The sequence below is a fragment of the Delphinapterus leucas genome, chromosome 6, assembly GCF_059928025.1.
Source record: "Delphinapterus leucas isolate spDelLeu-1000000601 "Yukka" chromosome 6, BTC_Dleu_Yukka2, whole genome shotgun sequence".
Lineage (NCBI taxonomy): Eukaryota > Metazoa > Chordata > Mammalia > Artiodactyla > Monodontidae > Delphinapterus > Delphinapterus leucas.
In genome coordinates, this window is record NC_143134.1 from 119,615,616 (window position 1) to 119,625,855 (window position 10,240).

General features: G+C 57.0%; 1 protein-coding gene across 1 annotated transcript; it reads right to left on the reverse strand.

Annotated features, from left to right (window-relative positions):
• Positions 1–632: 632 nt before the first annotated feature.
• Positions 633–6,290, reverse strand: QRFP (pyroglutamylated RFamide peptide). Its single transcript, XM_030761644.2, has 3 exons — positions 5,749–6,290; positions 4,817–4,877; positions 633–926 (listed from the first exon to the last, which is right to left on the reverse strand). The coding sequence occupies exons 1-3, from the start codon at positions 6,264–6,266 to the stop codon at positions 633–635; spliced, it is 873 nt and encodes a 290-aa protein (XP_030617504.2). The 5' UTR covers positions 6,267–6,290.
• Between the last annotated feature and the right edge of the window lie 3,950 nt (positions 6,291–10,240).

The following is a 10,240-nucleotide window of genomic DNA, read 5'->3' on the forward strand; positions in this document are numbered from 1 at the left end:
GCACGTGGGCAGGTTGCTTTGGTCTGCAGTTCCTCCCTGTTGTTCAGAGCCGTGGCGTGCGTGTGGGCAGGGAAGGAGTCAGGCTTTCCCGAAGGGGCCGGGGTCTCCGTGTTGGGTCTTACAGAATAGAACGATCCCACATCGGCCGTTTCACAAGCCTGTCCTCATCTCAGGCCCTTCCTGTGCCCTTGACACCTACCTGCCAGCAGCCTGGCTCTTGGCGGCGGCACTGAGAGTGGGCTGTGCCACCTGTCAGGCCGTCACGGTGTCACTGAAATGGGGGAAGGAGGTCGCGTCCCGGATTTCTCTCTGGCCTGAAAGGGTTAATCGCTCCCCAAGTGCATTCTTTCTCTTTACATTTGAGCTCACTTTCAGCCACTGTCATCGGTCCCCAGAGCACCCCTCGCTTGTGTTCCACGCACCGGGCATCTGATTTCTTTGTGTGGATGAGGAAGGAAAGGGGGTGCTGGCCCGGGCCGGGCTGTGACCTCTCCCAAGGGGACTGTCGAGGAGGGTGCTGACGAGTCCTCGTCTTGGTCTCCATTTAACGCCAGCTGGCAGCTTGGAAAGTGGAAGTCGGGGGGAGTGAGTAGCACCCTCTGATAATGGTGCTTATTACGCCAACAGCCTTGTCAGAGGATACAGAGCCTGTCCCCCAAAGCACGTTGAAGAACACGGTTCCGTGAAGCCTCTTCCCCGGAGACCTCGGCGGCTGCACCTCGGCTGTGCTGCACGTCGGGCGGCGCGCTCGAGCCGGAGCTGCAGACGGCCCCCGGGACCCGTTTCTCCCCTCGTCTCACAGAGGCAGGACCCAGGCCCAGGCCGCAGAGTCTGTTAGTGGCTGAACCATCACTTGACACCAGACCTCCCGAGTCCAGGGCTTTTCCACAGGCAACGCGCTCTTCCCTTGAGTGACAGCTCGCAATCTGAAAGAGGGCGTAGAGCGATTATGTTGACAGCCACACTGACGTGGACCCTTCACGGAAGCCTCACAGCAGCCTCTTAGGCAGGGTGCGTTGTCCCGTTTTCCCCACGCTCTATGACTGGAGTTTACTTGTCCAGCCATAGCTCACACGTGGTGAGGCCGGGACGCAGCCTCGTGTACACGCTAGCCACCTCGGCGGCTGTTCCGGTGTGAAATAAGGGTCTTAGAAGACTCTTCTCCAAAGGGAGAATCTTCCATGACTGTCACCCGAGCCCAAGAAACTTCCTTGGGTCTAGCCATTCTAGGACAGTGGTCCTTAACCTGCTTTTAGGTCAGAGAAACCCTTGAGGACCAAATGAGGACTGCGGATTTAGCCCCAGGAAGACGTACCCGTGTGCGCACACGACGGTGTTCAGAGGATTCTGAGTCCCGCCCTCAAGGTGCAGAACCGAGGAGTGAGTACCCGAGGGCCCAGCCCCCCCTCTGTTGGTGCTACCGCAAAATACAAGCCTCGAGCGCCAGAGTGCTAACAAAACACTTGCTCTTTCTGACTACCGAACGTGAAATAGCCAGTGGGAAGCAGCCGCATAGCACAGGGAGATCAGCTCGGTGCTCTGTGACCACCTGGAGGGGTGGGATAGGGAGGGTGGGAGGGAGGCTCAAGAGGGAGGAGATACGGGGATATATGTATACGTACAGCTGATGCACTTTGTTAAAAAGCAGAAACTAACACACCATTGTAAAGCGATTATACTCCAATAAAGATGTTAAAATATATATATACATAACAAAAAAGAACCCCAAACACTGAAGAACCCCAAACGGGAAACAAGGTCATGAAGAGCAGGGAGGATAGGTACGTGCGGGGTGTTCACCCCGTGGAATGTCGGGGAGCAGTGGGGTGGGACAAACTCGCCCCACTCCGTGGTGTGTCATGCCGGGCAGCCGCCAGGCGACATGCTAATGCGTCGGCTCCCATGTACTTCAACGGGCATGTAGTCTGGTGTAGAAGTCAGGGGGCGGGTGACCGGGGTGCGGGAAGGAGGCTCGTGCCTGGTCGGGGCACAAGGGAGCTCTGGGGGCAGGTGATGTCCTCTTGCTTAGTCTGGGTGGTGCTGGCTAATGGGTGTGTCACTGGGTGAACACTCATCAGACTACACTTAGAATTGGGGCACGTTCCGGATGTGTGTGATATTGCGATGAAAGTTTTCTTAGAATTACAGCTCACACGTGAGTGCTTTTAGATATTATAGACGCGCTCTGCATTACTACGTGGAACACCCACACCTTTTTTTTTTGTTTAAATGAGGGAGGTTCTGTCACTGTCTTCATTTAATGGGTGAGAAAGCTGGCTTCAGAGATGTGAAGCAACTTGCCCGAGGTCACACAGCACGTGCCAGCTTAACATCTGCTGTGCCAGATGAATTTGTCGATGGTCCAGATGGCCCCAGCATGACTAGCAGAGACCTGGGCTCCAGGGCCAGGCTCCTCCCTTCATCATGGAAGAGAAGAATTCAGAATTACAGCTAGCCCAGCTTTTTGGGTGTCGGGGATATTTTATAGACAGGGTTCCCCAACTGACTGCTCTGGGGGATCGATTTCTAAGTGTCATCTCGGTACAGAAGACATCAGGTGGGATAAGACTGCCCAACCACAGTATCCCCTGCCCATGCCTGCCCTCCTTCCTGGTCGCCCACCATCTTGGGCGGGGCCCCAGCTCCCTGCCTGGAGGGTGAAAGCCCCTTGCCTGGGTTGGGGTCTCCAGTGGAGTGTGTCGTGCAGCATCTTGGGCACCAGCACCAAGTTAGGACGAGGTGGCCTCTTGTTTACTACAGCAGTGCCCTGATGGCCTGCCGGCCACGCGAATCTCTTTTTTTCTTAGACGTTTTTATTAACATTTCAAACATACAAGAAAACATAGACAAATATTCGCCGTCCGTTTTAATAGCTAAATACCTTGAGATCTACACACCAAGATGAAGCCTTTTTTATGTCTTGAATGTATAAAATGGGCGAATGCAAAGAGCTCTCGGGTGCCTGGGCTGGAGGAGAGAGCGCTGCCACGCCAGGTGGAGCGGACCTGGCGGCCCCGGGGAGCTTCATCTCCCCGCTTCCAAAAGAAGTGTTTTCCGAAGAGCCTCACCTTCACTAATCTGGGGAGTAAACTTCCCCACCGAGAAGAGAGCGAGGGTGTGGGGTGGCACGAGAGGCCCCCAAACCTTGACAGAGCCAGTAGGGTGGAGAGGGCCGGGGGGGGGGAGGTGGTAAAGAGGAAATTTAGCCAAATGTTGTGGGAGTGGATCTAACAGATCAATGCCCTCAGCAGTTTGATTGCTCTGCCTTCCAGGGTTATTGAGCTCAAATATACAAGCAACTGGAAAGAACAGCTTTGTTGTTGATTTCTGTTCAATGATGAAAGACTAATGACAGGATATCCTCTGCTTTGAAGGCTCTCCCCCTCCCCGCTTTATCTCAGATTTCTCCATCAAGGCTAATCTAATCCTACTAAATTAAAAACCAGCCCGTGTATACCCAGAGTGGCTGTAAACACATGCAGGAGTGTCTCCACCTTGGTGACCTCCGAGTTCTCACAATTAGTGACCACAGGGACGGCTCCTTTTGTCCTAAGAGTAGAAGTTGACGAGAGAACGTCAGCCAGGGGACCTTGCCACAGGGCGTCCCTCTGCCCTTGGCCTCTGGTCTGTTCTGTTTCACCTGGTCTTTCGTGAGCACGTTCTCTGGCTTCTTTGTGTGTGTAAATGAGCTAAGGGATGGGGTAATCCAGGTTGCTGCCCCCTCACCGCCCTTAACAGAGTGGAAATGAGCACATGCTTGGCTCAGAGCCTGAACTGGGACCGTACTTCCTTCATCCGGCCACCCTGTAGTGCACAGTCTCAGCACCAGGGCTGTCCTTTATGGACACACTGGGGCTCGTTTTCTTGAGATTTGCCTTCCGTGGCTGGAGGGCTGAGTGTTTGCCTCTTTCACCAACAGACAAAGACCCACCCCTGTCTGTCATGTTGGCAGGAGGCATCCTGGATCATCCCTTCCTCGACAGTGGCAGAGGACAGAGTATGATGTGCCTCCCAGACTCAGTGTCACCGTCTGGCCCCTGTCACAGCGGCCCTGAGCCCCAGGGCCCGTATATCAAGGCATCGGGGGGAGCAGGGAGGAGCCCCAGGAGAAGATGGCTCGCCTCAGCATAAGGTGACGTTCTGATTCCTGTGTTCCCGTCCCATCTCTCCAGCCCATTTCTGCTCCCCAGTCAGCCCGCCTCTTGTGTGGCTCAGATCCGTCACCCCTTAATGAAGTGGCTTTCTGGCTGTCGAGGACTGAGAGCTGCTACTGGGGAAAAAAGTCTCTAATAGAATGGAAAACACTGTGAAATGCTCCAAGGTGCCAAGCTGGGCCCTGCCTGGTGTGGTTCTAAAAGGCTAATAAAAATCTACCAATTAATTGTGACAGCCCAATGGAAAATTACTCAGTTGTGAACCAGGGGCAAGCAATAGCTCTAAAGGAGGAGGGGAGATGTTGCCATGGGAACATCAATACAGGTTCTCATCTCAGCAGTTGAAGCCAGCCTAGGAGTGAACAGCATCAGGCTGCTGGATCTGACTCGGGATGGGATGCAGGACACACCGAAGCAGCGCTTGAAAGAGGTGCTCTGCCCACCCCCACCCCCCCACCGGGCTGCTGCCACTCCAGGCCCAGCGCCGGCTTCCCTCAGGGTAGAGAAGTTGTTTTCAGAATGCTCCCTGCTTAGAGAAAACCAGGGAGAGAGCAATCTAGTGGGAGGGGGAAATGCACTTTGTGTGTGTTTCCCTATACTTTTGGCCATGGGTATTTTACCAACTGCCAATTAAGGGGATGCTGGGAGCAGTGTGTGGGTACATGCAACACGATTTCCATCTCCCCAAAGTTAAGGCACTTGCAGCTCAGGAAAGCGAAGTTCCTGGGGCACAGAGGACCTGTAGCCAAGAGTCAGGCGGGCTTTCCATTACAGTTTTGCAGTTGTTACCACTTTTATTTCAAAAGATACAACACATTCATAGTCTGAACATTGGAAATGCAACCTTGCTACAGCAAAAATGTATTCCTTCCTCGTTCATCTCCCACGGGACTCTTGGCTTGGCAAATGCTGCACCACCGAGAAGGAGAGTTGTCAGAAGGGGATGGGCAGGTGGTTCCGAATGGCATCTCAACACCAGCGGGATGAGGTTTTCTTGCCAGGGGGGTGTTGTGTTAATGGAATGGAGAACAAGATTTCTCTTTTCCATTGTTAACTTTCAGAACCATACTCTGTGCCCAGCGGAACGTGCTCGCTCACAGTTGCACTTTGGATGTCAACCACTGACGTCCCCATGGAGGTGGTCAAAACTTTGATTATCCCACTGTAATCGCTCAGTCCACCAACCTTCAACTCGGGGCCAGCACGGCCAGCTCTGCCTATTCATGTTCACGGCCCAACGGCATCCTCGGGCATCCTCAGCTCCATGCCACCCCGGCCAGGGGACTGCTCAGAGCCATCCCCGCAGCGGACGGGGCCGAAACACAACAGCCCGCCGGGGAGCTACACCAGCAGCAGTGTTCTCTTCTTGACTGGGACTTGGTTTTGGTCACCTCCTTTTTGACACCATCCAGAATTTTGCTTCAGCAAAGTTGGAAATCAAAAGTAAGCACCCACCTAACCAAACCCACTGCTAGTATAATTCCTGTGATAATTCATTATACTAATACCTACACCTTCTCAGCGTCTTGGTCTTTGAGGCTCGAGGAGAAGATGGGAATGGAAACGGCGGGGGGGAGGGCGGGGGGCGGGTCGCGGAGGAGCCCTTTCCGGGGTGCTATGGCCCCTCCGTCCCTGGCCGAAGCGGAAGCTGAAGCCGCCTTTCTCCCTACTGTAGCCGTTGAGCTCCTCTGCCAGGGTCCCTAACAGGCCACCAGCTTCCTCGCCGTCACCCAGAAGGAAGCCGGTGGCCCCACTACCATCGTCCTGCTCCCTCCCGAGCCTCAACGCGAAGCCGGCACACGCTCTGCCCAACGTCGGTGGCTCCTTGGCCATGGCGAGCAGGGCGTGTGGGTGTGGCGCTCTCGGCCACCCAGGGGAGCCCCAGGGGAAGTGGCGTCCCCCTGCCAGGTCGGCCCAGCATATTTCGCCTCCGATGCTACCCACGGCGTCCGCAGGCTCTTCTGTGTCCAGCACAGGAAAACAGGCACCCGGCGGCAAGAAGAGGAGGTAGGGCAGCGAGTAAGGGCTCGTCATCTGGGCCAGGGGAGAGAGAGGAGGGTTACATGCTGCACTCCTGGGCCACGGCACACTTCCCAGGGCCCAGGCAGCCATCAACGGCGTAAGCTGGTGGCTCGGCTGAGCCCAGCTCGCAGGCAGCGAGAGGAAGTGTCACCCTGTCGGGGGACCAGGCCTTTGTTGTCTTAGCAGGCTCAGGAGCCTAGCGCACCAATTAGGCTGGTTCTGCCTCTCCTGCAATCTTTGACGGCCTTGGCAACTGAACACTTGTAACGCCACTGCTGCTGGGATGGCTTACAGACAGCCCCGGGAGAGCCGAGCAAATTTGGGCTCATTCTTCCTGTATTATAATTACTGATTCTTGGGCCATATCATCTCAGAGCCGTGGGCTAGAAAATTAATAGCATCAATCCCTCGTAGTTTTCAACTTGATAATGAATGGGTCTGGTTAAGCTGTTTAGCCGGGACGCTCTGCTAATGTCTCCCTGACGTGGAAACGAGTTACTCCTGAAAGCAGGCCTAACTCAGACGTCCCCCTGTAGAGGAGTGGCCGCCAGTCCCTGCTGAGCACCACCTGTGTGCCAGGCTGTGAGCGAAACCTCTACGTGCACGGTTGCACTTTATCTTCACGATAAACCTTGTTTTAAGCACGGTTATTCCCATTTTTTTCAGGCAAGAGCACTGTCGGAAAGGCTAAGAGATTGTGCCCAGGCCACACAGCTAGAAAGTGGGGGCTCTGGGGTTCCTGATCCTAACGGCCAGGGGGCTTGTTGGCGTGCCAGGCCTGTGGGCAGTGCTTTCCGTCCGTACCTGATACCGTCCCTCCTAGAGGAGGGCATCCCTTATCCCCATTTACAGAGGAGGGAGCGGTCTTAAAACAGGTGACTTGCCCAAACTTGTCACAGTCTTGTAAGTGACAGAGCTGGGATGCTAGCCCAGGTCTAATTGGGCCTGATGCAGGAACTGCCGCTCTACCCCAAGGATGGCGGTCCATGGGGGATTTGAAACAGAAATAGAGTTTCCCAAAATGCCCCTCCCTTGGCAATAATTGCTCGTTCCCTTGCAAAGGAAGCCTTTTTGGTAACGACCACGGTGAGTCTATGCTGGCTGGTCCTCTGAGGCGTAGAACCGAGGCTAGAATAAAGAGAGTGGGTTCTGGAGAAGATAGCGCAGACCCCCCGGAGCTCTTTCCAGAAATGGCTCCCTTGAAGACATTTTGAAGTATACTCAGCCAGAAAGCTTAAAAAAAAAAAAAAAAATTCATCAAAGCAGCCCTCCTCTTCCCAAACCCAGTCCTCCTAAGCTTCCCTCATCCCCTGAGGCTGGAGCAACCTCTCACCTGCTTCAGGGAAGCCTCTCCATCGGAGCCTGGATGGAGCAGGGGCTTTTCACAAGGTGTTTCCTCCCCATAGAAAGCAATGCAGACAGCTTTTGGACTGGGTGGGATTCCATCTGGTGGATGAATCCACCTGGGAATGGCCTCTGGGTCTCAAGAAGGGGGGCATCTTGATGCACAGAAGGAAGTGACACTTCTCCCCGTTGGGGGGACCATGGACCTCTTCAAGAACCTAGTGGAAGCTTGGGACACTTAACACCGAAAATTGGGCCCCAGCACAGATGCAAGACCAGGGGCCAAGCCCTGGAGGGCACCTGTGGCCAATCTCTGTGCTGCCCTGGGCTGCAAGATGAGGTGCTTGTCTCCGCTTCTCTGGGCCTTCCCAGCCCGGTGGGTCCCCGTGGTTCCTACTGCCCATGCCCAGCTCCTGACCTGGAGGAGGGCCTGAGTGGGGCTCCTGCTGGGGATGGAGCGGCTGTACTCACCATGCTGTAGGCCTGCTCCCAGGAGGGCCGCTGGACCCTGGGCCGGGCTGGGCAGAGCTGCTCTGGGTTCCCTGTCCAGGAGGTGTGGCTCCCGGGTTCTGCCTGCTTTATATAGGCCCCCTGGGTGCACTTGTGTGGCGCGCTCTGACTGTTGCACATTCCTGACCCTGGGATTCCATTGGAGACCTGGTGGTGAAGGAGGGCGCAGTGTGGAGGACCACATTGATAGAAGACCCAACACAAACAGGATGTGGTCTGATGAGAGGGCCAGACGGGGCTGCCCTTTGCCCAGAGGCCCGCCTTGTTCGGAGGAGTGCAGGCAGCATCCTTAACTATGAGTCACAGGCGTGGCCCTTGAGTACCCTTGGAAGAGGCATCCGAGCCCACCCTGCAGAATCCTAACAGGGGTCTGCCTTTGTGGGATCCGCCTTGCGCTCGCTGCTCACACACCCGCCGCCCAGCCAGCACCACCGCTGCCGTGGGCTCAGGAGGCCAGATGCCTGTGAAGCCAGCCCTGGCCTTTCACTCTGGTTCGGTGTGAGGTTGTGTTCGGTGCCATAGCTCACCTGCTCTGGAGCCTTATGAGGGGCATCCGGTGCCAAGAGTCTGAGCTGGGCAGTGGGAGAGGGCGCAGAGGGGGTTTGGCGAGCCCCTCTCTCAAGCCCATGGCCCCCGAACCGTGGTAGGTTTGCTCCTTAGAAGGGAAGCTCAGTCTTCCCATCACCATAGCCCCAGGGCCTGGCTCGGTGCCTGCGGCCCGTTTGGGAAAGGACAGACGGACCAGCGAGTGTCTTCAAAACTCACCTGCCTCTCTGATGTGAGTCGCGGAGATGAGGCTGTTAACCCAGTGGGGTTTGTCAAGGGCTGGGTGAAGGTCCTGGTCACGGAGGACACCAGCGTTTGTCATCTCCCCAGGTGAGCTTACGGGCCAGGACGGGGCGCGTCACGAGTTGTCACCTGCACCGCACCCCCCACAGTGGGCTTTGGGGCTGGAGGGGGCTGTGCTGTGGGCGCCGAGTCCCTGGAGGATCCACGCTGGTCCAGGCGTGGCCACGGCCGGAGGGGGGGACACCTCAGGGCGCCCACCCCCCGACTGTTCACAGCAAAGTCTGCTGCATCCCTCCCCCTGCACCTGTGTGATCGCAGAGCGTCCCTGGAGTCTGCTCCGGGCACAGGGGGGCTGTGCGGCTAAGCCAGGGTGCGGGTCCTGGCTGGGCAGAGCGCTCTACAGAGTGTTCTCCAGCCACCAGCCAAGGTGCAGGGCCGGCGCCCAGGACGGGGAAGCGCTGCCCATGGGTGCCCTGCTGACTGGTCCAGCCGCCCACAGACCCAGGAGCGTCCCTCCCCTGCCCGTCCCCTCCTCCTGTCCCACCGCTGCTGAGAGACCAGCAGCAGACGCCGAGAAGGCCCAGCGCTGCCCCAGCCTCTGCTTCTCGCCGGGCCTAGATCTTCCCTCCACTGAGAGTGATCGGGTGCTCGGTGAGGCTGCGGCCGCCCTGCAGCTGTCTGGGGGGGAGCTGTGCGGGCCAGGCCGGGGACTGAGCACAGAGCATTCCATCTCCAGGGCCCCCATTTAGCTGGCCTGTCACCTTTGCCTGTGGGGTTGAGGCGGTGGAGGGACTGAGGGGGCGGAAAATCACCCCCCAGGGGAATAGACGGCCTCGAAGACCCTTCCTCGCCCCCAGTGCCCTAAGGGAGGGTCCGGAGTCTTTACCCCCTCATGGTGAGAGGGTGGGGAGACCGAGGCTCCCAAGTCAGAGCCCTGTCCTGCGCTCCCCTCTCCGGCCCCGTCTGCGGCAGGAATGAGGTCAGAAACAGGCAGAGAGCGTGGGCTGCCTTTGGACCCCTCGGGATGGGGTGGCGTGCACTCTGGCCTCCCTTGGCAAGGGTGAGGACTTTGAGAGCAGGTGAGGGCAGAGGGTGCACCCATGGGCCAACCGGAGCAGGTGCAGAGCCAGGGCTGCCTCTGAGGGGCTGGCGTGCGCGTGCATGCACGTGTGCACACGTGTGTGCATGTGTGCACGTGAGATGGGAGGGGCAGTGTCATTTTATCTCCCTGGTTAGTGCTGGTTTGTTGAGACACCGGGTGCTGGTTAACGATGGAGTGCAGCCTGCAGTGGGTCACCAACTCGCTGTGAGGCCTTGGTCCAGACGCTTACCCTCTCTGTGCCTCAGTTCCCTCGGGTGTAAAATGAGAGGTTTTGGTTCCCAAGCTATGCTCTGCGGAATTCCTCAGGGACAGCTGTGGA